We start from the raw sequence: 27,981 nt of genomic DNA on the forward strand, positions 1-27,981 counted from the left end.
TTTCGAAACAATTCGCACGCCTTGTGTTATATTTTGAAAGGCTTGCGAATTTCATTTTAAAAAATGTCAAATATCGTCGGCGCCGCGCGCGCGAGAGAGGGGGTCACGCACACGCACCTGAGCTGTTCGATTCCTATCCAACCATCAGTCCAGCCAACCCGGGGCCTGTTCTCGGCCTACGACCCATATCAGCCCAGCCAGCGACTCCTTCCTTTCCGTGGCTGCTCGCGACGCCGTTCCCCTTGGCAACCGGCCGCCACCGCGACGCTCGGAGTTCCTCGCCGGAGCTACCCTCGCCTCCCTGATCCGGCGGCGTTCCTCACCTCGGCGTCGGAGACCTCGGCCATCTGCAGCATCCGGCGCTCCTCCTCCAACTCCTCCCGCATCCGCAGCGGCGCAGCAGCTCCACCTCCGCCAAGACTGCGCCGGGTGTCGCCGAGCTCGCGCTCCAGCTTGGCGTTGGCGGGCTCCAGCAGGAGGCGGTGCCAGCGCTCCTCCCTGAGGGCGGCGACGGCCTCCAGCGTCCGGCGCCTATCGTCGGCCATCCTCCATGACGCGCCGCTCCTCCTCCAGCTCGCAGATGTGGCAGCACGTCTTCTCCGGCTCCGCCTCCATCACGAGCATCATCACATCTGGCTTCGTGGTCGCAGCCGGCTTCGTGGCTTCGTCGGTGGACTGAAAGACTCGGAGGGGAGACTGCAATGTCTGAAAATTGTTCCAAGTGCTGCACGTCTTTGTTATGCAACAACCATCATACATATATTTACAATCAGCACATATGTAGAATTTATTATCCTCATAAAAAATGGTGCAAACCCGGAATAAGTAAGGGGAACTTAGTTGCGAACCCGTGCATTTGCACGGGCAGCAATAGAAGCTTCGTTAATAGAGTGCACTCAATATAGTTCTTATAATATTCTCACCCAAAGCTGGTGATAAAAATAAGAAAATGTGCACCCTGATTAAAGGAAATAACCAAAACAAATTCCATTTTTTACTTCACCTCCCATTGTTGGCAAAATATCCAAATTGACGATCCATAGTATGATGAACTGAAATTATCTTTCACATTTTTAAAGTAAGAACAAAAATCAAGCTACTAAACTGTTTTTAAGGAAATCTTGCACAGCCCAGACAGAGCTTGTGATGCTACAATCTTCACGCTCCGTTTGGTTAGCTTGAAGGACTGACAAATAGTAAAAAGGAAAGAAGGGCGGTCACGAATGATCAAAAGGATGGATTGTAGTAGGGGTTGAGAAGGTATAAACTGAGGGACAAGAGATTTTGATGGGGCTGTAGATCCAAGGGTCACCAGTGAATAGGTAGAGGTAGATCCATGAGAGGATGGAGACATGACACTAGTATGTTGATCCCATATATTGGTTCCTTGCTGTCACGTAATGTGTGAGTGAGTCAATGCAAACTAGGATGATTTTGACATCTAGTGGTACATTTAGCATCTTTGGGGGCAAGGATAAACATCTTAAATAACATAATTTTTTTTTCACACATACCCATCTTAGTGTATACTCCCTCCATTCCGAGAACAAGTCATTCTAGGAATTATAGGATAAATTAATAAGAAGGTAAATGATTACCCCTTTTTATTATCAATATTTATCTTTGATTGACTGCTGCGTGTTTGCATGCACAGATGCACATATGGAATGGAGGTAGAATGACTAATTTTTTTAGGACAACTTTTGAATCCTAGAATGACTTGTTTTGTTGGATGCCAGTGTTGATCAGCCTGAGATTTTCTTCCATGAAGGAGACTCCATTGACACTGCATGATATAGTTAACCATTGGTTTGGTCTTCACTTTTGCACACGGTAATCAAGCCTTAGAAGTGATTAAGTAAGACACTTAACAAGTAGTACATGCTGACACAGTGAAATGAACCAACATGAAAAACAAATAAGGTAATGTAACTCATGATTATGCGAGACTCATAAAAAAATGAAGGATTAATAGTTCTACTAATAAACAACCAGGTTACATTTATTGGTAAAAATATGCTACAACAACCACGACATGATCCATTGTAGAAAGCCCTATATTCATGTCGTATCGGCTTCAACTTCATGAGGTTCAACAAGTTGGTTTGGTGCTGATTCGTCAAACCAATAACAACAGGCAACAAAATAGATGAAACCTCCCATACCAAGCAGTGCAAGAAGAAAATAGTAGTAATCATAGTGTCCTTGGTTAAGGTTATCAGGTAGCCAACCTATTCTTCCACCTCTAGCCGTGATCACTTTGACAAGCTTGACAATTACCGTACCTACAATGTTGGCTACTCCTATTGCTAGGGGAAGGAGGGCCATTGCTAAGCTACTCATTGTCTTCGGTAGCACCGCATAGTAAAATTCCATCTGTCCTATGGATCCAAATGCACTGGTGAGACCAGCAAAAACACACTGAGGTGCTAGCCACAATGCTGACATATTCACAATTCCATCAGTGTTACCTTCCAAACCCTGCTTTATTGCTTGCTTCCTCCGAATAGACTCTACTATTGATGCCGCAAGAGCAGATGCAATAGAAAACAGCACACCAATGCCCATTCTCTGCTTATGACTGAGCACTAGCACTTTCCCTGTGATCTTTTGAAGGAATAGCATCATGAATCTGTCGAAGCACCCTGACCACAATGTAAAAGTAATTACTTCAAAGATTGGAATGGAACCAGCAGGCATTCGGAACTTTGTGGTACCAACATGACGGTCCATGGTGTCTGCCTGTAGCACCCTAAAGGAAGCCTGTTGTATCAACAAACTGGTAATCATGGCCGACCACAAAGGGATGATACTTAGTGTACGCTTGAGGTCTTCGACTTGCTCAACTGTACATACATTCGACGAATTGGTGTTGAGAACTTCGATGTTAGAACTATCTGCATGCGCCCTCAGCACACATGCTCTGTTCAGGAACCTGTAAGTTTTGAACTAATGATTAATTTAAGAATAACAAGTGTGTGCTTACAAGATGAAACAGGCATTTGTAGGTGATCAATACCTCATTTTGCTTGATGGGACTATCTCCAGTTCTCCAGTGTTGTGGTATTGCATACCGTTACCTGCTTCAGGAAATTGAATGTGTCGATTCCTTATAGCAGTGAATATCACTTGCACTAAGCTAAGCCATGTGTTTTTCTGTGGATTCATCTTGATGTAAATAGGAGATGTTACAATGTTTAAAAATGTAGCAAATGCCATTATAGCTACGGAAATGGCAAAACCAATCTTCCAGCCTAGTCTGTCTTGCAAGTATACGATGAGAGTTATAGAAATAATTGCTGAGCCACCCATTGATACATAATACAAGCTAAATAAAACTTTGAGTGCACGGTCTTTTCTAGCACCACTCCAGTGAGCAAACTGGTCCACACCAAAAGGAAGGCTGCAAGGACGAACGCCACTTGCGCCAATTGATAAGAAAACTAAGGAAGTTAGCAAGACAAAATGCTGTAATGTTGTCGGTGATTGACAACTCTGGCTATTCTGATCTTTATTTCCACAATCTTCTGCGACCAATATTGGAACCATTGTTGTCAACCACAGAAGAACAGCTCCCTAGATAGGAAACCAACACAAAATCAAATAATGTGTACTACATCTGGAACTACTTTCAAATTAAAAAAATTTCTTGTAGATTGGTAAGTAACTAAATCTTACAATTGTGCACGCAATAAGTGTGACTGAGATTGTGAGAAAGCGGCCCCATAGCGCATCAGACAGAATAGCCCCAAAGATAGGTAAGAAATTTGTGGCTGCTTGGTAGGCAAATACAATCACTGCACTAGCTGCAGCTCCCATATGGTACTCTTTGGTCAAGTATATAATAATATTTGCGCTGACAGCCGTGTTCACAATCCTTTCACATCCTTCACTAACTGAAAATAAGGACATAGAGTCAAACCGTACATTAATATCATTATATGAAAAAATGAGTGGCGTCTATACAGCTGGGTGTATGCTTGGAATAAAATATTTAGCTGTCAAAGCACAAGATAAGCTATGTTGCACGGATACGGATACGTGTATCGGTATCGGAAGAATACGGATACGCGGATACGACAATTTCCTAAACAATCTGATACACAGATATGTTTACTATTTAAATAATAATAATAATAATAATAATAATAATAATAATAATAATAATAATAATAATAATAATGCTCATCTGACTACCATTGTCTTAGGAAAGCCCACGGCCCATCTAAGCACCATATGTGTACCAGTGCCCTGCCCAATCGACTGCCAGCCCATCCGTGTCTAGTTCAGCTCTCGCACAGGCGCACAGCTGCTTCCGCTCCCCGCAACCCATCCCCATCTGCTCCACCGCCCGCATCCCCGTCCGCCCTCTGCTCCATGGCACACCACCTCCGCTCGCAGCGTCGGAGCGTCGATTCGGCAGCCACGGAACTCGAATCGACGGCAGCAGAGGTCGATCCGGCGGTTGCGGACATCAAATCGGCGGCGGCAAAGGTCGAATCCCGCGGTGGTGGAGCTCCAATCAGCGAAGGCGGAGGTCCGCGGTGCTTCAATCGGGGGCGGCGGAGCCTGAATCGACGGCAGTTCGGCGGCCGACGCAAGCACGCGAGCTGGCGAGCAACCTTGCCCGCACAGGACTCTCCTTCTGCTCCCCTTCGTGTTGCACGGCCTCCACTCTGTTCGTGGCTGGGCATATCCGCAGCCCAGGTTGGACGTTTGCTGGATTGGATACGTATCTTCTATGTATCGGAATTTTGTTTTATTTTTTTTACGATACTCCATGGATACGTGTCCACCGCGTATCCGATGCGTATCCATATCGGATACGTATCCGATACGGGATACGCCCCCTCCCTGGCGTATCGGGGTAACATAGAAGATAAGTGTCAACATGTTATCAATGTTCTGTATTGAAATCATTGGAAAAAAATATAAGGAGCATATAGATCTAAGTTTCATAATCCATTAGAGAGAAAAAAAAACATTACCAATGATGAATGGGATAGTTTGAAGACCGCCTCTTTTGGACTGATGAACTTGTTCTTCCCTATGAGCACACTCCATCTTTCACAACAATGAGCTCTGTGGTGTTCGCGAATGTTCAGAGAAGTTGTTATATATAGAATATCAAATATCTAAACAATTTTAAATTTTGAACAATGTGACAAATCCATGAAATCCAGAAGATAGAAAAAGAATCCAGAAGATATATTGCAATAGATACCAGAAGATAACGAAATATCACTAAAGGTAATGATGCACACAGGATGCCATCTGTACATACTACTCCAATTAAATGATTTCTTCATCAACAATAATTTAAAGCAAAATCTGGCTGTAGGAAGATAAGCATGACATGATATTTGGAGATCAAGAACCCAAAATAAAAAAATAGCACATTAGTTTATATATTTCTATATCTACCCATCTAGTTTTTAGTCAGGAAGCAAGATGTCAACTTTTCTCTAGTGATCAAATCGAGAATACATATGAATTATTTTAGATATATAGCAATAGATACTAGAAGATAATGAAACATCACTAATTGTAATCATGCACACAGCCATCTGTACATACTCCAATTAAATGATTTCTTGATCAACAATAATTTAAAGCAAAATCTTCCTGTAGGAAGATAAGCATGACATGATCTTTGGAGATCAAGCACCCAAGATTAAAAATAGCATTTGAGTTTATAGGTTTCTATATCTAACTATTTAGTTTTTAGTCAGGAAGCAAGATGTTAACTTTTCTCTAGTGATCAATTTGAGAATTCAAATGAATTATTTCAAAATACTGGAAAGAGTTCAAGCAAACTATATATGTTGTGTACGAGCAATCACATTCTCCATTCTAGCTCCTTGATGTGAGGTTTGCTATTAGTAGAGATAACTTGCTGCAATTACATTGTAGCCAACTACTACAAAAACAATTTGTAGCAATGCCCTGATTTTTTCAGGGGCGGACCAAAATATCACCCGTTCCTACAAAGGGAACAAGGTTACTGTAGCTAATGAACCGCCCCTGGAAATCTATTCATAGGGGCCCTCGCCCGCCCCTGAGTATGTTGCCCATTGGTACGGGCAGGTAAGGGGGTGCCCGCCCCTACAAATGAATTTCAGGGGTGGTTCACCTTGTCCCCACCTGCCCCTAAAAATAGCCGTCAAAAGCTATAGACTCCCTTCTTCCTCCTCATGACAAGACATTGTTTGTTTAGGGGAGGAGCTCGCCGAAAATCCAAAAAAAAAAGGAAAAAAAAGGGTGGGGGGGGGGGGAGGTTTTGAACTGGATTTCCTTCGATTTGGGGAGGGGGGGCTCTAGGAGGTAAGTTGATGCTAACCCATTTCATTTCTTTGCTCTTTTGTTAGTTTTAAGGCTCAAATGGAGCTCTCTTTGCTTCTACCATACCCCAGTGGCTACGACACCCTCGCTCACTAGCGTAATCGGGGTCTTCTCGCTCGCAGCCTAATTCTACTTTCTTAATGACATGAAGGTTCGCCCCGCGCCCCACGATCACAAAAACTCAAACGCTTTGCCACCGCGGCCGAACTCAAAAGCTTAAATTCAGTTACAAGTCACAAGATCATTGGGCACCACGACCCGAAGTGTGTCGACTGAATATTTAAATCAATCATTTTCACAAGTTCTTTGAGAGGACATCCACCTCATCTTTGTAGCTAGAGATCTAGATCTCCACGGTGTTTATTTACCATTTGAGGCACCATTTTTCTCAAACTTTTGGATGAAGTTGTGCTATTTTAGTAGAACAAGATTATGTAATCATGTGGATTCAATCTATAAGTTTTAGTCTCATTCCTAAGTAAATAGTTTCCTAGATCTATGGAGAAGAGAGAAGAAGATTTGTTTTTTTTCTATCTTTATACACATGCATGATAGATTGTTTTCCCAAGATTTAGTGGCACAATAATAGGTTGGGTTTTGATTTTTTTATTTACTACTAGTTAAATTGACTTTTTTAACATCTACACATATATAGAAGCATATATTTATGTCCATTTAGAAATCCATTCCTTTTGGGAAAATGATTGATTTGTTTTTTCTATCTTTAAACACTTGCATGATAGATTTTTGTCCAAGATTTAGTGGTAAATAATAGGTTGGGTTTTTTCAACATCTACGAATATATAGAAGTATATATTTATGTTCATTTAGGGCTCCATTTCCTTTGACAAAAAGATTTGATTTATTTTTTTATATCTTTACACATATGCATGATAGAGTTTTTTCCAAGATTCAGTGGTACAATAATAGTTTGGGTTTGATTTTTTTATTTATTACCTGTTAAATTGACTTTTTTCAACATCTATGCATATATAGAAGTATGCATTTATGGCCATTTATGGATTTTCTTCGAGAAAAGGTTTTGATTTATTTTTTCTATATTTATATAAAAGCATGATTGTTTTAACTTATTTATTTAGAGGTGGATATGACATGGATGTACAATTCAAGAAGGACAAATGCCTATTTTTGCGGAGAGTTCAATGACTTCATTCAAGTTGCGAAGAACCACACAAGAAATGAGAAGACACAGATGATACATTGCCCATGGAAAGCCTACAGGAATTTGAGAATATTCAATGATCCAACTACAATCAGATCGCATGTATTGGTGAGTGGTTTTGTTAAGGACTACATAATCTGGAAGTATCACGGCGAGACGAATGCTCCCTCTCCAATGAAAATCCACTAGATGAAATCATACAAATGAGCAGTTTGACTGAATGTTTGATGCTTATGATGATTTTGATGATGGTGGAGGTGATGATGATGATGGGGTTGGTGCATTCCTAGGTGATGATGTCTATGATGGGCCCTTTGAGGGTGATAGTAGTGACAATGAACTTGACAATGGTAATTTTCTGAGCCAGTTGTTGTGCCAACACCAAAGTGGAACTATTGGTTGGTAGAGCCAAGGGGTTAGCAAACTTTGAGATGGTGAGAAAATTGGTAGAGGAAAATGTATACTTGAACTGGACCATGCTTCACTTCATACTTGTGTTGTTGAATCTGAAGGTTAAGCATAGTTGGTCAGATGATAGTTTCAACAATCTACTGCTTATCTTGGCTTGGTTGCTTCCAAAGGCAAATAAAGTTCCAGCGAACACATGCCAAGCAAAGAAGCTTGGTAGCCCATTCACAATTGGTGTGGAAAGAACTATTCGTGCATGTCCAAATAATTATATTTTGTATCGTGGGGATATTTTCAATGACTTTCACAAATGCCATGTATGTCCTGCAAGTCAGTACAAAAAACAATGCTAGTTACTGTGGTGGTGACAATCAAGGTCCAACTAGTGGGAATAAAAGGAAGAGGAAGGGTACTGCGAGGAATAGTGTTGCCTATGTTGTTCTAGCAAACACTACTTTAGGAATTTCTGAGAAGAAGAGCCGAATTTCTGCCATGGTTATTTGGTACTTACCCATTTCAGATCACCAGATGTGTTTCTTCTCAAACCCAAAAGATGCTGAACTAATGTGATGGTGGGCTTGAGATAAGCACAAGAAGGGCGACGGAAAGCTTATGCTCGCCAGTGGAAGAAGTTCTATGAGAAGTATTATTTGGAATTTGGAAAGAACCTGATAAATGTTCGCTTTGCATTGAGTACGGATGGAACAAATCTGTTTGGTGATTGAACTTGCACCCACACCACATGGCCCATGATATTGACGGGCACTTGGTCCACTTTACCTACACGAATTGGGGATGTATGAGTGTTTCATGTTCATTCTCAACCGGTATATACTAAATCGTGCTTATCGTGAGGGGTCCATGATAGAGGGATACAATACCAAGGAAATCATCTAGTGTTGCCTAGGTTACGTAAAGGATAAAGTGGACCTTGGTTTGCCTATTCCATGCTTTTTGGGCAGGTTGGAAGGTGTGGGCACAATTGGGAGTAAATTGCACCCATCATACATCAACTTGTGCGGTTGTATCACTCTAGTCCAACAAATTGTAAAACGCACGAATATATGCATGAACTTGTCAAAAGTGTGCATCTACGGTCACATGTACACCACAGAGCGTATTTAGATCACAAGCTTTAATGTGGAGAAGAGGGAGAGCCCTAATGCAAAATATCTCTTGGCTGACGTTGGTCTCTGCCATGTGATGATGCTTGTGCTACCTAGTTCGATCCGTCGATAGCTTGTTAAACATGATCATAAATTTGTTGTTTGCTTTTGTGACCACTCTTGATAGTGTGACATCAAAATTTAATATTCTAAATTCTCGAGGCCTAGAATATTATAAGCAAATGCACAATGAGTTGAAAAAAAACAAACAAGAATATTGTAGACCGAACAAACACTAGTGACAGTACTAGAGATTCATGCATAGTCCATAACAATCACATGATAAAAAAAGATTGTTTCAAAAAAAAAGACTCTCGTAATGGTACGGGTGCCTGCCTTGGCGTGTAACATATCCTGTAGCAAAAATAAATTAGATACTACTGGCATTCACTTTGGCACTATTAAAATGAGTTAGTGCAAGTAAAAAGGTACTAACCTCATTCATCAAATCGAAGACCATGCTCTCCAGATGTTTACTCGAATCATTTGAAGGCCACCGATCGATTAAAGGGGAACACATATTTGCATTATGGCCCTCCCTCTTCTCCACATTAAAATTTGTGACCTAAATACGTTATGTGGTGTATGTGTGACCGTAGATACACACTTTTGACAAGTTCATGCATCAGCTTGCGCATTTTACAATTTATTGGACTAGAGTGATACAACCACACAAGTTGATGTATGATGTGCAACAAGCACATTATTTTAAAGATGTGCAACAAGCACATTATATCACCTTGCAGCACCTCACCATAATGACACATTTAGTCAATGAACACTTGAGCATGATTGGTGTAGAAAGTAATGGTTGCTCGGATGATTGGATCATGAGAGAGCACAAGCGCCGACTGACTGCTTGGTTGAATGACTTGGATCTACCAGATGGAGATACCATTCATCAGCAAACAATCAAAAGATTGGCAGCTGGCACATCTAGCAAGATCACATCATGGCAAGGGTATGATATTAGTGGATATCTATTTTATATCATTGTATAAAGGACAAGAAAACCATATCTAAGAACAGTGGAGTTTGTGCTGAGGCCTTAGATGAGAGAACAAGCCAAAGTACAGCATATTATGGTGTCATAGATGATATATGTGAAGTGTACTACGGTTCGAATAAACAAATTTGGGTCTTTTGGTGTAGTTGGGTCAAACATCCAAAAGGTGTTGAGGTGGATGGCTATGGGCTTACAATTGTTGACCTCAACAATGTTGGTTACAAACATGACCCATATGTACTTGTTTCATAGGTTGCACATGTACTGCATGTAGCTGATTCTCCAAAGAAGATAAAATATATTGTCGTCCCTGGAAAACAAGATATCATAGGAGTTGATGGTATCAACGATGTGGAAGAATATAACTAGTATGATGAAATGAACCTTTTCACAGACCTACTACAGAATTTGAGGATTATAGAACCAAGCATAAGAAAAGATGACAAGCCATTAGCATGCAAGGATGGAGAATCGAGAATTGTTACCATTTAAATATTTAGCTAGTAAAATATTTTTTGATTCATGTAATCATCTCTCTAAAATCTCATGCATCCATGTATTCTGAATGAATTATATATATGAGATGTATTAATGTGCGAAAGTGTTTGGCTGTGTCAAACCTCACTGTAGTGTCACTTGGACTTGAAATATGCTTGTTATATATTTTTTAGTTCTATAAGTCAAAATAGCCTTAGGGTAGAAAATTTAATTTTATGTTAATACATATGACACAAAATAAATGTATAGGCATATTTTATTTTTGTTATGGTTTAATTTTCTTTAAGCTTGTTGTAGTTGTATTTAATAACACACTCACACATTATAAAAAATTTAAAGTAAGAAAAATTATTATATAAACTGAAATATGCTTGTCAAGCATATTTATTTTCTATTTCTATGTCACAATAGCCTTACAGAATAAATTTTACACTTTTCTGATGTGTTTTGCTATTTTTATATTTTCAACAAAATTTTATCAGAATTAAAAGATCATTTTCAAGGGAGGGTGAAGCCCTGTCCCTACAAATAATTCAGATTTATTCCAAAAATTCATTTAATACAAAAAATAGCAAAACATAATAAAGAAATGAAATTCCTACCATAATCATATTGTGACCTATAGAACTAAGAAAAAATATGACAAATATATTTCAATATATATAATGAATAAGAGTATGAAAACACAAAGTGAGCCTTGAGTTGTATGAGATAGTAGTGTAGGTTAGCTATATATTGTGGTTTTGAGACTTTTAACCTTTATATACATTGAAATGCGATTTTGATAATATTTTTGAATTGTACAAGTCACAATAGGCTTTTGTACAAATTTCATTCATGTATTTTGCCATTTTTAATGAAATGAATTTTAAAGTTAAATAAAACATTCGTAGAGCAGGGTTGGGGCGTCACCCGCCCATGAAAATCCATCTGTAGGGGCAGGTGCGGCCCCCTCCTGCCGATACAAATGATTTTCAAATATTTTTATGAAATTAATTTAATTCAAAGAAAATAGGAAAACACCAAGAAAAGTGAATTTTGTACCCTAAACATAGTGTGACCTAAAGAATTAGAAAAAAATATGACTAATGTATATACATAATGATAAAGAGTGTGGAAAACACAAATTGAGCCTTGAGTTGCATGAGATAGTGGTGTACACTGTTAGCAATTATATATACATACTAAAATACAATTTTGATATTTTTGAAATCCTACAAGTCAACATAGGCTGGTTTGATTGAATTTACAGCAGCATGGCCCATCCACCAATCCAATTTTAGCCAAATACTCCCTCCATCCCAAATTGGCTCTCTTGATTTATAGGTTTTGCTATCCACCAATCCACCCGATCCCTTGGATTGTGTCTCCCGTGGATTGAACCCTCAACTTGCCAAACGAAGCCGAAGACATGTTTGGCTATGCATTTCCACAAAAACAAGAAGAAAAAAAATCCACTTTAAAATGACTACATGATGGGAGGAATCACGAAATGCAAGAAAAAGCTCACAGTACCGACTAAAATATGCTTGTCAAGCATATTTGTTTTCTATTTCTATGTCACAATAGCCTTACAGAATAAATTTTACACTTTTCTGATGTGTTTTGCTATTTTTATAATATAAACAAAATTAAAAAATATTTTCCACTCGTCCCTACAAATATTTCAGATTTATTCCAAAAAATTATTTAATACAAAAAATAGCAAAACATAAAAAAGAAATGAAATTCCTACCGTAATCATATTGTGACCTATAGAACTAAGAAAAAATATGACAAATATATTTTAATATATATAATGATTAAGAGTATGAAAACATAAAGTGAGCCTTAAGTTGTATGAGATAGTAGTGTGGGTTAGCTATATATTGTGGTTTCGAGACTTTTAACCTTTACTAGCATTTTGCCCGTGGGTTGTTACGGATAATATAAATTTTACCCATAAATATATGGGCCCAATAATTTTTTGGTGAAAACTCCATGTATAACATGTATGACCGCGTGAGGTATTAATCCTCCAGTTTTTGATTGTATTGGGATTCGTATTGATTTGTTCGGGTTCCTATTAGGATTATGATTGATTTATTTGGATTCCGATTAGGATTCTGGTTGATGGACTATGGGCCCACCTGTTAACAAACATAGGCGGACCAAACAACAAACGTACCAAACTAAAAATTTGGATGGAAACCTTACTTGCTTTAGTAATAGGTATAGATATACATTGAAATGGGATTTTGATTATATTTTTGAATTCTACGGGTCACAATAGGCTTTTGTACAAATTTCATTCATGTATTTTTCCATTCTTTCTCGCCCATGGAAATCCATCTGTAGGGGTAGGTGCGGCCCCCACCCACCGATACAAATAATTTTCAAATATTTTTAGGAAATTCATTTAATTCAAAGAAAATAGGAAAACACATCAAGAAAAGTGAAGTTTATACCCTAAACATATTGTGGTCTAAAGAAATTAGAAAAAAAATATGACTAAGTATTTCAATATACATAATGATAAAGAGTGTGGAAAACACAAATTGAGCCTTGAGTTGCATGAGATAGTGGTGTACACTGTTAGCAATTATATATACATACTAAAATACAATTTTGATATTTTTGAAATCCTACAAGTCAAAATAGGCTGGTTTGATTGAATTTACAGCAGCATGGCCCATCCACCAATCCAATTTTAGCCAAATACTCCCTCCATCCCAAATTGGCTCTCTTGATTTATAGGTTTTGCTATCCACCAATCCACCCGATCCCTTGGATTGTGTCTCCCGTGGATTGAACCCTCAACTTGCCAAACGAAGCCGAAGACATGTTTGGCTATGCATTTCCACAAAAACAAGAAGAAAAAAAATCCACTTTAAAATGACTACATGATGGGAGGAATCACGAAATGCAAGAAAAAGCTCACAGTACCGGCGAACGTGGAGAATAGCCTTCTATCTCTCATCATGAAATTGTTCCCTATGAGCATTGGTCCTTTAAGTGTTATATTATCTTAAATAAATTCTTAATGATTGCTTGTTTCCAAGATTATTTTTAGAAAAGGTATTAGAGTCGCATTATCCGACATGTATGGCCCATGAAACCAGAAGGCCCAGTTTCCCCTTGTTCAAACATACAAAGGTCGGCCTGCACGAGCCAAGAAGGCCGGCCCAACCCAACCCAGCCCAAGGACGCTTCCAGAGCCTCCAGGAGCTCTCCGCTACCACCGACATGCCCTCCGTCGTCAACAACCAGAAGAGCCTAGAAAACGTCTCGATCGGCAGGTCGAGCTCACCCCTCGTCTCCCACGTCGCGCCTATAAATTGCTCGCGATCCATTCCCTTGGCACAGCATCTGTCCACACGAGCACGAGCTAGAGATTTTTGCAAAGCAATCAACCAAGCGCGCGAGCGATTGAGCACTTCCGATCCATCAAGCTGATAATAATAGCAATGGCTGCTGCATCAAGGAAGGCGCCGGCTTCCGGAGCCGCCGTCCTCGCGTCGGCGACGGTGGTGGTGGCGCTGCTGGCGCAGGCCGTGCCCGCCGCGGCGCTGGTGCCGTACGGGCGCGGGCTGGCGTGGGACCTGCTCGACGACCCGTTCCGGGTGCTCGAGCAGTCGCCGTTCTCGGCCGTCTCGGCGGCGCCGAGCAGGGTGGCGGGCGGCGCCGAGGCGGCGGGGGTGGCCCTGGCGCGGTGCGACTGGAAGGAGACCCCCGACGCGCACGTCATCTCGGTGGACGTGCCCGGGGTGCGGCGGGAGGACGTGAGGGTCGAGGTTGAGGAGGGCAGCCGGGTGCTCCGCGTGTCCGGCGAGCGGCGGGCGGAGGAGGAGAAGGAGGGCGAGCGGTGGCACCGCGCCGAGCGCGCCGCGGGCCGGTTCTGGCGCCGGTTCCGGATGCCCGCCGGCGCCGACGTCGACCGCGTCGCGGCCAGGCTGGAGGCCGGCGTGCTCACCGTCACCGTGCCCAAGGTCGCCGGGCACCGCGGGCGGGAGCCGCGCGTCATCAGCATCGCCGGCGGCGACGAGGGCGGCGACGAGGCGACGGAGGTCAGGGCGTCCAAGGCCGAGATGTGATCGTGAATTCCTGACGAGGCGTGTGTTCGCGACTTGGCGTTGACCGTAGTGTGTGTTTGTTGCGTACGATCGTGTTGTCCAATGTCCAGCATCTTCTCGTACCAACCCTTGGATCAAAGCCCTAATGAATAGTCCAAGCCAGAATCTCCAAGTTGGATGATATTTTATTCATCAAAAGTTCTGGTTCTATAACAATTTCTGGTTCTATAATGAGGAAAGATATAAACAATATCTTAAAATTGCTGAGAATATCTAAAGGTTAGTTAAATTCTACTTTTCATATTATCATTTAACTATCCAAAATGTTAGCTAAACTCTGTTATGATGGTCTACCTGCAGAAACTAGTCGGGTTTTTTTATTATTTATTTTTTCTCACAAAATACTATTGAATCAGTCGAAATAAGTTAAGCAGTTTCTAAACTAGCCGAACATGTACTGTCCAAAAGATTAGTCACCAAACTCTATTTTTTCTGTCCCCGCCGCCCATTCCCCACCGTCTACCGCCCCCTTCCCACTGCCCTTCCCTGCTGTCGCTCCTTGGCGCTGCTGTGTGCGTGGCTCACGGCCGCAGCTATGCTCGGCATACCTTTCTCACCTCTTACTCCCTTCCTAGACATTCCGGATCACAACTCAAACCACGGGAACAAGTTACTCACCGGAGAGCTGCTATGCTCGGCATGATGGCAGCCTGAAGATGAGGGAAACCACAAGCTCGGAACTCTGGTGATGGATTTGGGTTGGGATCTGCTCAAATGGGATCACAGTTGCTCATTGACGGTGGTGGATCAAGGAATCGGCGAGTGATGTTATGAGGACGACGAATTTGGCAAAGAACAGTGAGCTCGGTAAGGGGGATGAACGACGCGAGGAAGGAGATAATCTGCTCCTGGACTAGTATTTATTCAGATTATCTTTGCCCTCAATCTCCAGCCTCCTGCTTGTATGTGGATTGGCTGCATATTTGACGCATGGATACCTTGAATTTGGCTGCCATCTCTCCTCTCCCCCCCTCCCGTCGTGCTGCCGCATCCGCGTGCCGCGCTAGAGAGTTGGTCGGCATCAACGAACTAGAGGCCACTATATTGCTCACACAATTTTGTGTATATGCCAAAATTTGTGTCGAGCGTGCATTTGTGTATGTGTGTGTGTGTGAAATTTGAAGGTCCAGGGAAGTAGCACACACACAAATTCCAGCGGCATACACACAAATAGCAACATTCAGGCGCAAAACTATGTACTCTGAATTGTGCACGTAAAAGATTTTGAAAAGTAAATAAGTAAGTGCCATGAGTTCGAGAAAGTACCCTTAACGGGAATAAAAAACCACAAGGAGTGGAGGGCATTGGCCTCTTCATAGCATGGTTGAGCATAGTTCCATTGTTTCTTTATCTTCTTTGTGAAGAACCTTGAAAGTTGAATGTGAAATTAGTTTAGAACACTAAATTGTTATAATACTATTTTGGGTAAAAAGATTATCTAACCTCAATACAACCATCCTCGAATTTCGCCTAATTGGAAGATCTAGCAGCCATGTGATTCATTGCAGTGAATTAACCTTCGCGTTACTAGTGATTCATGGCACCAATAATTGACTCTCATCAAAACCATTAAGAGTGTCCATGTTCACTGAACCCAAGGCACCTCTACACCCTATATAAGAGACGCCTATCCTCTTGTCACTACACAACTAAACACCTTATGTACTCATGCTAAGGAGACCTCTCCCTTTTTCCCTCGGTTTTCTTCTGCTCTTAGCATCTCCATTGATAGCGCAACCGTTCCCGCTGAAGGTCTTGCACTGGCAATCAGGTTTTTCGGGAGCTTCTTCACGAGACTCCTCGCTTGCTGCCCGAATGATTACTTCGTCTACATCCCGGTGGAAGAACAACTACTTCACTCGTCCATTGTAGTCACAATATAGCTTTTCACCACATGCTATATCACAGTAGGCCACCAACAATACATGGCTCTCCCCATCAATGTCATATTGTACACATTTGATATTTTGCTTCTTTTTTCCATCCCTTCAACAATTTAAGAGTTTTAAACTTAGAAACAGTACAGCACCACATCCTTTATTTAAGGTGAGAACACATGAATACCAACAGAAACTCAACTACCCACGGTGTGTGGTTATTGATGTCGCTCCTAAAGTGAGAAATATTTCCATAATTATCTAGGCAAATGACCAGCCTCTGGGAAGGATCAGTTGTCAAAAGGAGTGTCATAAGACAGTCACAATCACCATTTTCTCTGTTCTCTAAACAATCATCATCCCCAACAAATTCAGCTTTGAAGGTCATATCCTTATAATATTGGCATCAGCCTGGATAGTGAAACTAAAAATAGGTATTTATAAGTGTTATTTCTGTGTTGTCAAATCTATATAAAAATATGTGTAATCCATAGGGTCCGCTATTTTGCTCACAGAATTTTGTGTATGCAACTGAAATTTGTGTGTGTGTGTGTGTGTGTGTGTGTGTGTGTGTGTGTGTGTGTGTGTGTGTGTGTGTGTGTGTGTGTGTGTGTGTGTGTGTGTGTGTGTGTGTGTGTGTGACACTAGAAGGTCCAGCAAAGTAGCACACACAAAAATTCCAGCAGCATATGCACAAATAGCAACTTTGAGGCGCAAAACTATGAACCCTGAATTGTGCATGAAAAAGATTTCAAAAAATAAATAAGTAAGTGCCATGAGTTCGAGAAAGTGCCCTGGACAAGTATAAAAAACCACAAGAAGTGGAGGGCATTGGTCTCTTTTGTAGCAAGGTTGAGCACAGTTCCATGGTTTCTTTATCATCTTTGTGAAGAACCTTGAAAGTTGAATGCAAAATTAGGTCAGAATTCTAAATTGTTATAATACTATTTTGGATAAAAATATTTGCTAACCAGAATACCACCTTCCTCAATTCTTGCCTGATTGGAAGATCTAGGAGCTATGTGATTCATGGCAGTGAATTAACCTTCGCGTTACTAGTGATTCATGGCACCAGTAATTGACTCTCATCAAAACCATTAGAGTGTCCACGCTCGTTGGACCTGAGGCACCTCCACATCTTATATAAGAGACGCCCCTCTAGTCACTACACAACTCAACACCTTATGTTCTCCTGCTAAGGAAATCTCTCCCTTTATCCATCGGTTTCCTTCTGATCTTAGCATTTCCATCGCTAGAGCAACCCTACATGCTAAAGGACTTGCACGGGTGCCTGGCAATCAGGTTTTTGGGGAGCTTCTTCATGCAATTGCTCGCTTGCTCCCCGAACGACTACTTCATCTCCATCCCAGTGGAAGAACGACAACTTCCTAGTCCATGTAGCTGTGTTCCCCAAGTGAACATGAATATCATCAAGACTACTTTCCAACAGCCATCTAAGTGCAACGACATAGTTCGGCTACATCGAAAAGCCCGGACCGAGACACACTCTCCTGTTCTGGGAACAATGCAACCCAACATTGGTCTTGCCTCGGGGTGAACTCTAGACCTTGCCTGGTTAGTTAGTGAAATTAAAATGATCATAAACACATGCTTTGTCATCACAAGATCACTAATTTGCATCATGGAATTGCTAGTAACATTCAGAATTAAACTATGCCGAAATTTCCTAAATTATCTAACAAGTTAGAGGAAATTAATAGTGGGATATGCATTCTCTTGTCCATTATGGTCACTATATAGCTTTTGATCACATGCTATATCACGGTAGGCCACCAATAATATATGGCTCTCCTCATCAATGTCATACCACACACATTTGACATTTTGCTTCTTCTTTCCATCCTTCATTTAAGGTGAGAACACTAGAATACCAACAGAAATATAACTACTTACGGTATGTGCTTATCGATGCCACTCATAAAGCGAGAAATACACGTTTATCAGGGCAAATGACCAGCCTCTATGAAGGATCAGCTGTCAAAAGGAGTGTCATAAGACAACCACAATCGTCATTTTCTCTGTTCTCCAAATAATCAACATCCCCAGCAAATTGAGCTATGAAAGTTATATCCTTAATATTTGCATCAGCCTGCACAGTGAAACTTAAAAAGGTATTTATAAGTGATATTTCTGTGTAGTCAAATCCAAATAAAATTGTGTGTAGTCCATAGAGTTCACTATTTGTCTCAGACACTTTTGCGTATATACCACTGAAATTTGTGTCTTTGCACGCGCTCGTGTGTGTATGTGTGTGTGACACTAGAAGGTGCAGGGAAGTAGCAAACAAAAATTTCAGTAGCATACACATAAATAGCAATTTTTAGGCACAAAACTATGAACTATGAATAGTGTACGGAAAAGATTTCAAAAAGTAAATAAGTAAACACCATGAGTCCAAGAAAGTACCCTTAACAAGAATCAAAAACCACAAGAAGTGGAGGGCATTGTCCTCTTTGTGGCATGGATGAGCACATTTCCATGGTTTCTTTATCTTCTTCGTGAAGAACCTTGAAAATTGAACTCAAAATTATGTCAAAACACTAAATCATTATAATATTATATTGGGTAAAACAATTTGCTAACACGGATACCACCTTCCTCAAATCTCGCCTGATTGGTGTAGGAAATATGCCCTAGAGGCAATCATAGAGATGATCATATTTTCTTGTATTCATGATTAATAAAGTGTTCATTGAATATCCATAAAAGGCGACTTGTATTGATTAATGATTATGTGAATTGTTTGTAAAACTCTTTACTTGTATGGATATTCTAAAGATGTTCCTAGTCGGATTTCATGCATGGACACACATGAATATTAGACTAGCACATGTATTAGTTGATGACTATGTTTCACAGGCCATGGACATGGAGATGTCAAACTAATAGTGTGAAATCATGTAGGACATGAGTCCGAACTGACCCAACACAAGATATGGTGATTTTTCATTACACAATATGTATATTGTGTCCTTAGACCTGAGATTGTCGCATGTACTCAAGATGTGAATTGACTTACTTAGGAGCCATCAAACGCTACTCCGTAACTGGGTAGTTATAAAGGTGGTTTTCGGGTTTGCCAAGAAGCATGCTGTGAGACATGAACAGTCAAGATGGGATTTGCCCCTCTCTACTTGAGAGAGATATCTCTGGGCCCCTCGAGTGATTCAGATCAAGAAGTGCATGGCCATGGGAAGGTTAAGAGTAACCAAGGATCTGAATCATGGCATCGAGAAAGAGAGATCAGCTTAGAGCAAGACCAAATATTGTGAGGCAAATGGAACAACATGTACATGACATTGTGACGGCTCGTCTGATATGATCTTTGTGTGCGTATAGGAGTTAACATGTCTTGCTAGAGGCCGCTGTCTACTATTGGGCCGTGTAAGAGTACTCGGGCCATGTCTATTCGCATGTGAGCCCATAGGGTCACACACTTATGGGAAAAAAGCCTGATAAGGATGAGATCCAAGTTAGACTGGGTTTTGGTGCACTAATGGGCCTCGTCAGGCCCAAAAGGGGCGCCTAAGGTGGGGCCCAAGGGGAGCCCACCTAGGAGGCACCCCTAGAGGCTATAAAAGCAAGGGGGCGCCCAAGGGGTCTAACCCTTGCCCCACTCCTTGGTCGCCACCCCCTCTTGCTAGCCGCCCCTCCTACGCGCCGAAGCCCTAGGTCGCTCTCGCGGATCTAGTAGTCCAGAGCGCGACGTTTCTTCCCGTACGTGTGGATACCTTGGAGGTGCCGCATCTGCTGCATAAGGAAGAGCCGCACGTGGGGAGGTTCTCGTAACTGCACTACCGTCTTCCATCTACACTACCCCGACGCGGTACAGATGTTCCGCACCCGCGCGTCTAGCGGTAATCCCGTGATCTATAACAGCAGTAGTTCTTGGGTATGGGTAGAAAATTTTGTTTTTCGGTGCCCATTTCCCTACAATGGTATCAGAGTCGATGCTGCTGGTTAAAGGTTTGTGGAGCATGCATATGGAGATTATGCATGGCGTAGATAAAACCCTAATCCTTGTTTCATATCCTCGCTACGATGGTCGTGTGATCAATTACTCATACCGGTCGGGTATCCGCCATCTGAGTTAAGTGACACACATAAACCCAGTCACATCATGAGGAGATCAATGAGATGCACAAGGCAGATTGGATCTGCTCACCGAGTTGTGATAGAGAGGCAAAAATATGTTGTTCGGTAAAACAGTCATAACTTTTGCATACGAACTCGGATTGAGGCGATTTTCATATGAAAATTCATCTACAGAAAATTTTGCATGTGATGCAGACTGCCAAGTGCAGTTTTGCCAAATTTAGATTTGCGAAATTTGGCCAGGAAGATCGAGTTTTGGCGATTTAAGTTTGGACGTCGGAAGCAATTAACTCTGTTTTGCAGGATTTTGTGATCGGTATGGCCCCTATATGTATGAAATGCATGTGTGTAATTGTTTCATGACCTACGTGTTGTGAGTATGACAATTCGGCAGTAGCCATATGAATTGTTACATTTGATGTAATGGCCTGCGTGCCAACTTGTGATGATCCGTACCAACAATGTAACTAGATTAAGGTAGTTATAGTTCTTAGAGGCTTCATCACATGGAGGATGGTGCACATAAGTCATGGAGATGGAGATCAACATGGTTAATAGGTTCTATGGAGATGGAGATCACCAAAAGAACATGGGTTATACTGATTCACAACCATGTGCTTGCCGTTCTTGTCGTTTTACTTCAATATGCGATAAAGAGTTTTATGCATACGGTAGAAGTAGAATGATTGATCCCTCACAAATTTTAAGTTATCATGCCCTACCAACTAAACTTTGCACTGTCCCATATCATGTACGATTGGTGGTGGGTCTATGAAATTAGAGCGCCACCAGTTTTCCTTGGCTAGACATGTTTGTATCAGATATTTACACGCATAAAGGTTTGTTAGCTTGTCAAGGTTATCTTAACGGTTAAGGACCTTGGGGAATAAAGGTTGGGAGCCGAGACATAGAGATGTCACTCAACAACAAGAGTCATATGTGATATGATTAGCAAAGAGTTGCTTACCGATCTATCTAGTCTTATAGAGTGATGCTAAAGCTCACTAGTCGACTTGATAGTTGTGGATCTTGAATCGCTAAGAATCAATAGAGGGATATTGATTTTAGTGGGAGTAAATTCTGTTAATTGCTTAATGTCATTTACTCCATCATGAATACGTTTGTCTTAGTATTTTGCATTATTATTTTGTTATAGATCATGGTCCGCAATGACACCCAATCCTTTTCATTGTGTTTGGTCCTTGAGAAGGACAAACTAAATGGGACTAACTATGCGGATTGGATCCGCAACCTGAGAATTGTTCTCAGGGTAGAGAAAAAGGAAGATGTTCTGGATACCCCATTACCAGAAGAGCCTGCTGATGATGCACCTGCTGAGGGAAAGACTGCTTACAGAAAGGCTTGAGACAACAACCTTGAAGTAAGCTGCCTTATGCTCGCTTGTATGGAACCTGACATACAGATGCAGTTCGAGACAAACCATAAGGCACACGATATGGTCGTGGCGCTTTAGGACATGTTTCAAACTCAGGCCAGGACTGAAAGGTTCAATGTGTCCAAGGCCTTTGTCGAGAGCAAGCTGGCAGAAGGCACTGCAATGGGTTCGCATGTAATCAAGATGGTTGGTTACACGCAGAGGTTGGAGAAGCTGGGCTTCCCACTTGGCCAAGAGTTGGCCACTGATTTCATTCTCGCCTCTTTACCGCCAAGTTATGGGAACTTCATCTCGAACTACCATATGCATGGGGCTGAAAAGGGCCTGACTAGACTGTGTGGCATGCTCAAGACAGCAGAGAGTGATATCAAGAAAAGCACAAGCGGCGGCCATGCGATGGCTGTCCAGAACAAGCCTGCTTTCAAGAAGAAAGGTTCTTCTTGGAAGAAGAAGGGAAAGGCTAAGGTTGCGAATCCTAAGCCAAACCCTGCACCCAAGACTAAACCTAGACCAGCTGCAGAAAATAAGTGCTTTCATTGTCACGAGAAGGGACACTGGAAGAGGAATTCCAAGCTATACCTCGCCTCGTTGAAGAATCGTTCTTCCACCTCAGGTACGTTTGTTATTCATATTACAGAAATATTTCTCGGTGATTCTTATGTTAATTCTTGGGTATTTGATATCGGATCAGTTGCTCACATATGCAATTCGATGCAGGGACTAACAAAGAGTAGAAGCGTTAGAAGAGGAGAAGTTGACTTCTGTGTCGGCAATAATGCAAGAGTTGCTGTTGTGGCCGTCGGGATGATGCAACTTCACCTACCGTCAGAATTTGTCTTGGAGCTTAGTAATTGTTATTTTGTTCCTAGTTTGAGTCGAAACATTCTGTCTCCTTCATGTTTGATGAAGGATGGATATTCTTTTGCGAGTGAAAATAATGGTTGTGCTATCTCTAAGAATAATATGTTTGTGGCTTTTGCGTCCATTGTGAATGGGCTATTTGTTTTAAATTTTGATGATTCACCTGTCTGTAATATTAATGCTAAAAGACCTCGGCTTCCTAATTTGAATTCTACCTACATGTGGCATTGTCGTCTCGGTCATATAAGCGAGAAACACATGAAGAAGCTCCATTTGGATGGACTTCTAACTTCGTTTGATTTTGAGTCATACGAGACATGCAAAGCTTGTTTGCTAGGCAAGATGACCAAGACGCCATTCACAGGTTTTTCAGAGAGAGCATCGGACTTACTGGAACTCATACATACTGATATGTGTGGACCAATGAGCTCGACAGCTAGAGGTGAATTCCAATACTTCATAACTTTCACTGATGACTTGAGTAGATATGCCTATATCTACTTGATGAAGCATAAGTCTGAAACCTTTGAAAAGTTTAAAGAATTTCAGAGTGAAGTTGAAAATCAGTGTAGCAAGAAAATTAAAGCTTTACGATCTGATCGTGGAGGCGAATATTTGAGCCACGAGTTTAGTAGTAATCTAAAGTGTTGCGGAATTGTTCCACAACTTATGCCGCCTGGAATACCTCAGAGAAACGGTGTGTCTGAGCGACGTAATCGAACTCTGTTGCAAATGGTTCGATCAATGATGAGCCAATCGGACCTACCGTTATCGTTTTGCGGTTACGCTCTAGAAACAGCAGCTTTCACATTAAACAGGGTACTGTCTAAATCTGTAGTTAAGACACCATATGAGATGTGGACTGGGAAGAGTCCCAGTTTGTCTTTTCTAAAAATTTGGGGCTGTGAAGCATTTATCAAATGTCTGCAGTCTGACAAGCTTGCACCCAAATCGGATAAGTGCATTTTCGTGGGATACCCAAAGGAAACTTTAGGGTACTACTTCTACAACCGACCTGAGGGCAAAGTGTTTGTCGTTCGAAACGGTGTTTTTCTAGAGAAAGAGTTTCTCAAAGGAGAGAAAAGTGGAAGAACGGTGCAACTCAAAGAAGTTCGAGATGAGCCAATAGGTTCAGACTCTACAAGTGAAGTGACACTAATGTAGCTAAACAAGTTGAGGCGCCTATGGCAAGGGATGCACCGCCACAACCACGAAGGTCAGCAAGGCTCCGCTAAGCGCGGAAACTATTATTGTTAGACAATGATGAGCCTGCGACATATGCAGAAGCAACGATAGACCCTGACTCCGTGAAGTGGCAAGAAGCCATGGAATTCGAAATAGAATCCATGAGAGAAAATCAAGTTTGGAACTTGATTGACCCACCTGATGGTGTCAAAACCATAGAGTGCAAGTGGATCTATAAAAAGATGAAAGATATAGATCGAAATGTTCACATCCACAAAACTCGACTTGTTGCAAAAGGTTTTCGACAAGTTCAAGGAGTTGACTATGATGAGACGTTCTTGGCCATAGCGATACTTAAATATGTTCGGATTATTCTAGCTATTGCTGCATATTTCGATTACGAGATATGGCATATGGATGTCAAAACAGCTTTCCTTAATGGACATCTGACCGAGGACATGTATATGATGCAGCCCGAGGGTTTTGTCGATCCAAGCAATGCTGGAAAGATATGCAAGCTTCGTAAATCCATTTATGGATTGAAGCAAGCATCTCGGAGTTGGAACATTCATTTTGATGAAGTAGTCAAAGGGTTTGACTTCATTAAAAACAAAGAAGAGGCTTGTGTTTACAAGAAGGAAAGTGGGAGCTCCGTTGCATTTCTAATCCTGTATGTGGATGACATATTGCCGATTGGAAATGGTATTCCTATGCTTGAGTCCGTAAAGACTTCACTGAAAAATAGTTTTTCAATGAAAGATTTAGGGGAGACAGCATACATTCTGGGCATCAAGATCTATAGAGATAGATCAAGGAGGCTTATAGGATTAAGCCAGGATACTTATATCGACAATGTGTTGAAACGGTTCAACATGGAAGAGGCGAAGAAAGGGTTCTTGCCTATGTCACACGGCATACATCTTAGTAAGAGTCAGTGTCCTACGACAACTGATGAGCGGGATCGCATGAGCAAAGTTTCATATGCTTCGGCAATTGGATCTATTATGTATGCAATGATAAGTACCCATCCAAATGTTTCTTAAGCTTTAAGCATTACAAGCAGGTACCAGTCTGATCCGGGTGAGAGTCACTGGACAGCTATGAAGAACATTCTTAAGTACTTGAGAAGAACTAAGAATGTGTTTTTGGTCTATGGAGGTGAGGAAGAGCTCGTTGTAACGGGTTACACCGACGCTAGCTTCCAAACTGACAAAGATGATTCAAAGTCCCAATCAGGTTACGTGTTTATAATAAATGGTGGTGCTGTTAGCTGGAAGAGTTCCAAGCAGGAGATGTTGGCCGATTCTACGATAGAAGCCGAATACATTACAGCTTCGGAAGCTACGAAGGAAGGTGTTTGGATAAGGAAGTTCCTTATTCAGCTTGGTGTGTTTCCGAATGCATCCAGTCCACTGGATCTTTACTGTAACAACAGTGGGGCTATTGCGCAAGAAAAGGAGCCACAGAATCACCAGAAGAGCAAACACATTATACGGCGATTCCAACTGATTCGAGAGTTCATCGAACGGGGTGAGATCAAGATATGCAAAATACACACAGATTTGAATGTTTCAGATCCGTTGACAAAACCACTCCCACAGCCTAAGCATGAGGCGCACACAAGAGCCATCGGTATTAGATACATTCTAGATTGACTCTAGTGCAAGTGGGAGACTGTAGGAAATATGCCCTAGAGGAAATCATAGAGATGATCATATTTCTTTGTATTCATGATTAATAAAGTGTTCATTGAATATCCATGAAAGGCGACTTGTATTGATTAATGATTATGTGAATTGTTTGTGAAACTCTTTACTTGTTTGGATATTCTAAAGATGTTCCTAGTCGGAGTTCATGCATGGACACACATGAATATTAGACTAGCACATGTATTAGTTGATGACTATGTTTCACAGGTCATGGACATGAAGATATCAAACTAATAGTGTGAACTCATGTAGGACATGAGTTCGAACTGACCCAACACAAGAGATGATGATTTCTCATTACACAATATATACGTTGTGTCCTTAGACCTGAGATTGTCCATTGAAGTCACAACATAGCTTTTCACCACATGCTATATCATGGTAGGCCACCAACAATATATGGCTCTCCCCATCAATGTCATACCGCACACATTTGACATTTTGCTTCTTCTTTCCATCCTTTCATGGATTTAAGAGTTTTAAACATAGAAACAACACAATACCACATCCTTTATTTAATGTGAGAACACTAGAATACCAACAGATATATAACTACTTACGGTGTGTGGTTATCGATGCCGCTCATAAAGCGAGAAATATTTCTCAGGCCAAATGACCAGCCTCTGTGAAGGATGTGTCGTAAGACAGTCACAATCGCCATTTTCTGTGTTCTCCAAATAATCAACATCCCCAGCAAATTGAGCTATGAAAGTCATATCCTTAATATTTGTATTAACCTGCACAGTGAAACTTAAAAAGGTATTTATAAGTGTTATTTCTATGTAGTCAAATCTAAATAAAATTGTATGTACTCCATAGAGTCCACTATGTGTCTCAGACACACTACTAGAATTCCCCAATTTCTCTACAGTTTCTTTCATTCTCTAGAAAAATTTGAAGCATCGTAGCAAAGATATCTTTCCCTACAAATTAGATTTAAGAATTGTACGGAAGCTACTGCTTTCCCTGAAAATTTACTGCTTTCCAAGGTATAATTTTAGGAGATGGCTCCAACCTATGACACATAAAAGCTCTCGTGGCATATATCTTTTGGAATCTCCACCAAATCATAGGGAATCTTTCATTGACCAAAAATTTCAAGGCCACCAAAAACGCTAGCTCCCATTTGAAAAGTTGCAGCCAATCCGAGCTCCCTCTCTCCATGTGCCCGTGCCTCTCTTTTCCCCTTTCTTCTCTCAAATCTAGGTGCGAGGTGGAGGGTCCCTGGGCAGAGCGCATCCCTACTGAGCATGTGCAGCTTCAATGATGTCTGAGCGCATCCAGACCGTGCCACCTTCAGCTTTGGTGGGCTAGAATCAGAGGCATGTTGGCCGGATAAGATCGGTGCACACTACAATCGAGGCGAGCTCGTGGAAGCTGCTGCTTGCCGAGTGGATCCAATAGTCGGTAGGTGCAGGTTCCATTGATCTGACCCCGGCGGTTGCATGCCAGTAGATTAGCACGGGGTCATGCCACGACCCGGTGCCTATTCTGTTGAGAACTTTTGGTACCAGATCGTGGCACGACCCGGTACCAAAGGCCCTCCTTGGGCTCGGTACAAGCCAAGAGTACCAGCTACTGTTGTAGCCGGTAGGAGCTGGTACTTTTGGCCTGGATCTTTGGCCTATTTCCAGTAGAGGGGTCATTTGGAACATGTACGATTCTGTAGCAGTAAAATTCTGTGATATCAAATTACTTTTGATGAATACTATTGGGACATATGATTGAGAACCGATAGTTCATGTGTTGAATGGAATACAATTTTCATACTACTATTTCCTATAGCATTGTCCTAATATCAGCACTAGTATTTTTTGCATGTAATCAGTAGCACCGAAATTACTATCACTACCGGAAACAACTTATATGCCGAGTGCTAGTGGCACTCGGCAACAAAGCAATAAAAGCACCCAGCAAAGCTTTTGCCGAGTGCCACCCTCTGCATATATAGCTCATTCGGCCTTGATTTAGACGAAAAACAACTCTTTGCCGAGCGCTGAAACTGACCCTTGGCAAAAAAAAAGCCACACTAACGGCCCCAAGACAATGATGGAGTCTTTGCCGAGTGCCGTGACGGGAAACACTAAGCAAAAATAAACACTTTGCCGAGTGTCATGGCAAA

At 41.5% G+C, this 27,981-nt stretch overlaps 2 protein-coding genes across 2 annotated transcripts; one reads left to right on the plus strand and one right to left on the minus strand.

Moving 5' to 3' along the window:
• Window positions 1-1,854: 1,854 nt before the first annotated feature.
• LOC120645461 (protein NRT1/ PTR FAMILY 1.1-like) lies at window positions 1,855-4,357 on the minus strand. The gene is made up of 5 exons (XM_039922242.1): window positions 4,300-4,357; window positions 3,679-3,896; window positions 3,020-3,576; window positions 2,281-2,935; window positions 1,855-1,884 (listed from the first exon to the last, which is right to left on the minus strand). Exons 1-5 carry the CDS (start codon window positions 4,355-4,357, stop codon window positions 1,855-1,857), a joined length of 1,518 nt encoding a protein of 505 aa, XP_039778176.1.
• A 9,508-nt stretch (window positions 4,358-13,865) lies between these two features.
• LOC120646172 (21.9 kDa heat shock protein-like) lies at window positions 13,866-14,939 on the plus strand. Its single transcript, XM_039922864.1, has one exon. It carries the CDS (start codon window positions 14,050-14,052, stop codon window positions 14,674-14,676), a length of 627 nt encoding a protein of 208 aa, XP_039778798.1. The 5' UTR covers window positions 13,866-14,049; the 3' UTR covers window positions 14,677-14,939.
• Window positions 14,940-27,981: the final 13,042 nt, after the last annotated feature.

This window comes from Panicum virgatum, chromosome 8K (assembly GCF_016808335.1).
Source record: "Panicum virgatum strain AP13 chromosome 8K, P.virgatum_v5, whole genome shotgun sequence".
Classification (NCBI taxonomy): Eukaryota; Viridiplantae; Streptophyta; class Magnoliopsida; order Poales; family Poaceae; genus Panicum; species Panicum virgatum.

Bases quoted from the DNA above. Each gene is read 5' to 3' on its own strand.
- LOC120645461 (XM_039922242.1), bottom strand. From the start codon at position 4,357: ATGCGGGCGGTGGAGCAGATGGGGATGGGTTGCGGGGAGCGGAAGCAG. The intron at 2,936-3,019 runs GTATTGATCACC...CAAAACTTACAG, and splicing joins GTCCCATCAAGCAAAATGAG to GTTCCTGAACAGAGCATGTG. The intron at 1,885-2,280 runs GTAATTGTCAAG...TCACTGTGTCAG, and splicing joins TAGCCAACATTGTAGGTACG to CATGTACTACTTGTTAAGTG.
- LOC120646172 (XM_039922864.1), top strand. From the start codon at position 14,050: ATGGCTGCTGCATCAAGGAAGGCGCCGGCTTCCGGAGCCGCCGTCCTC.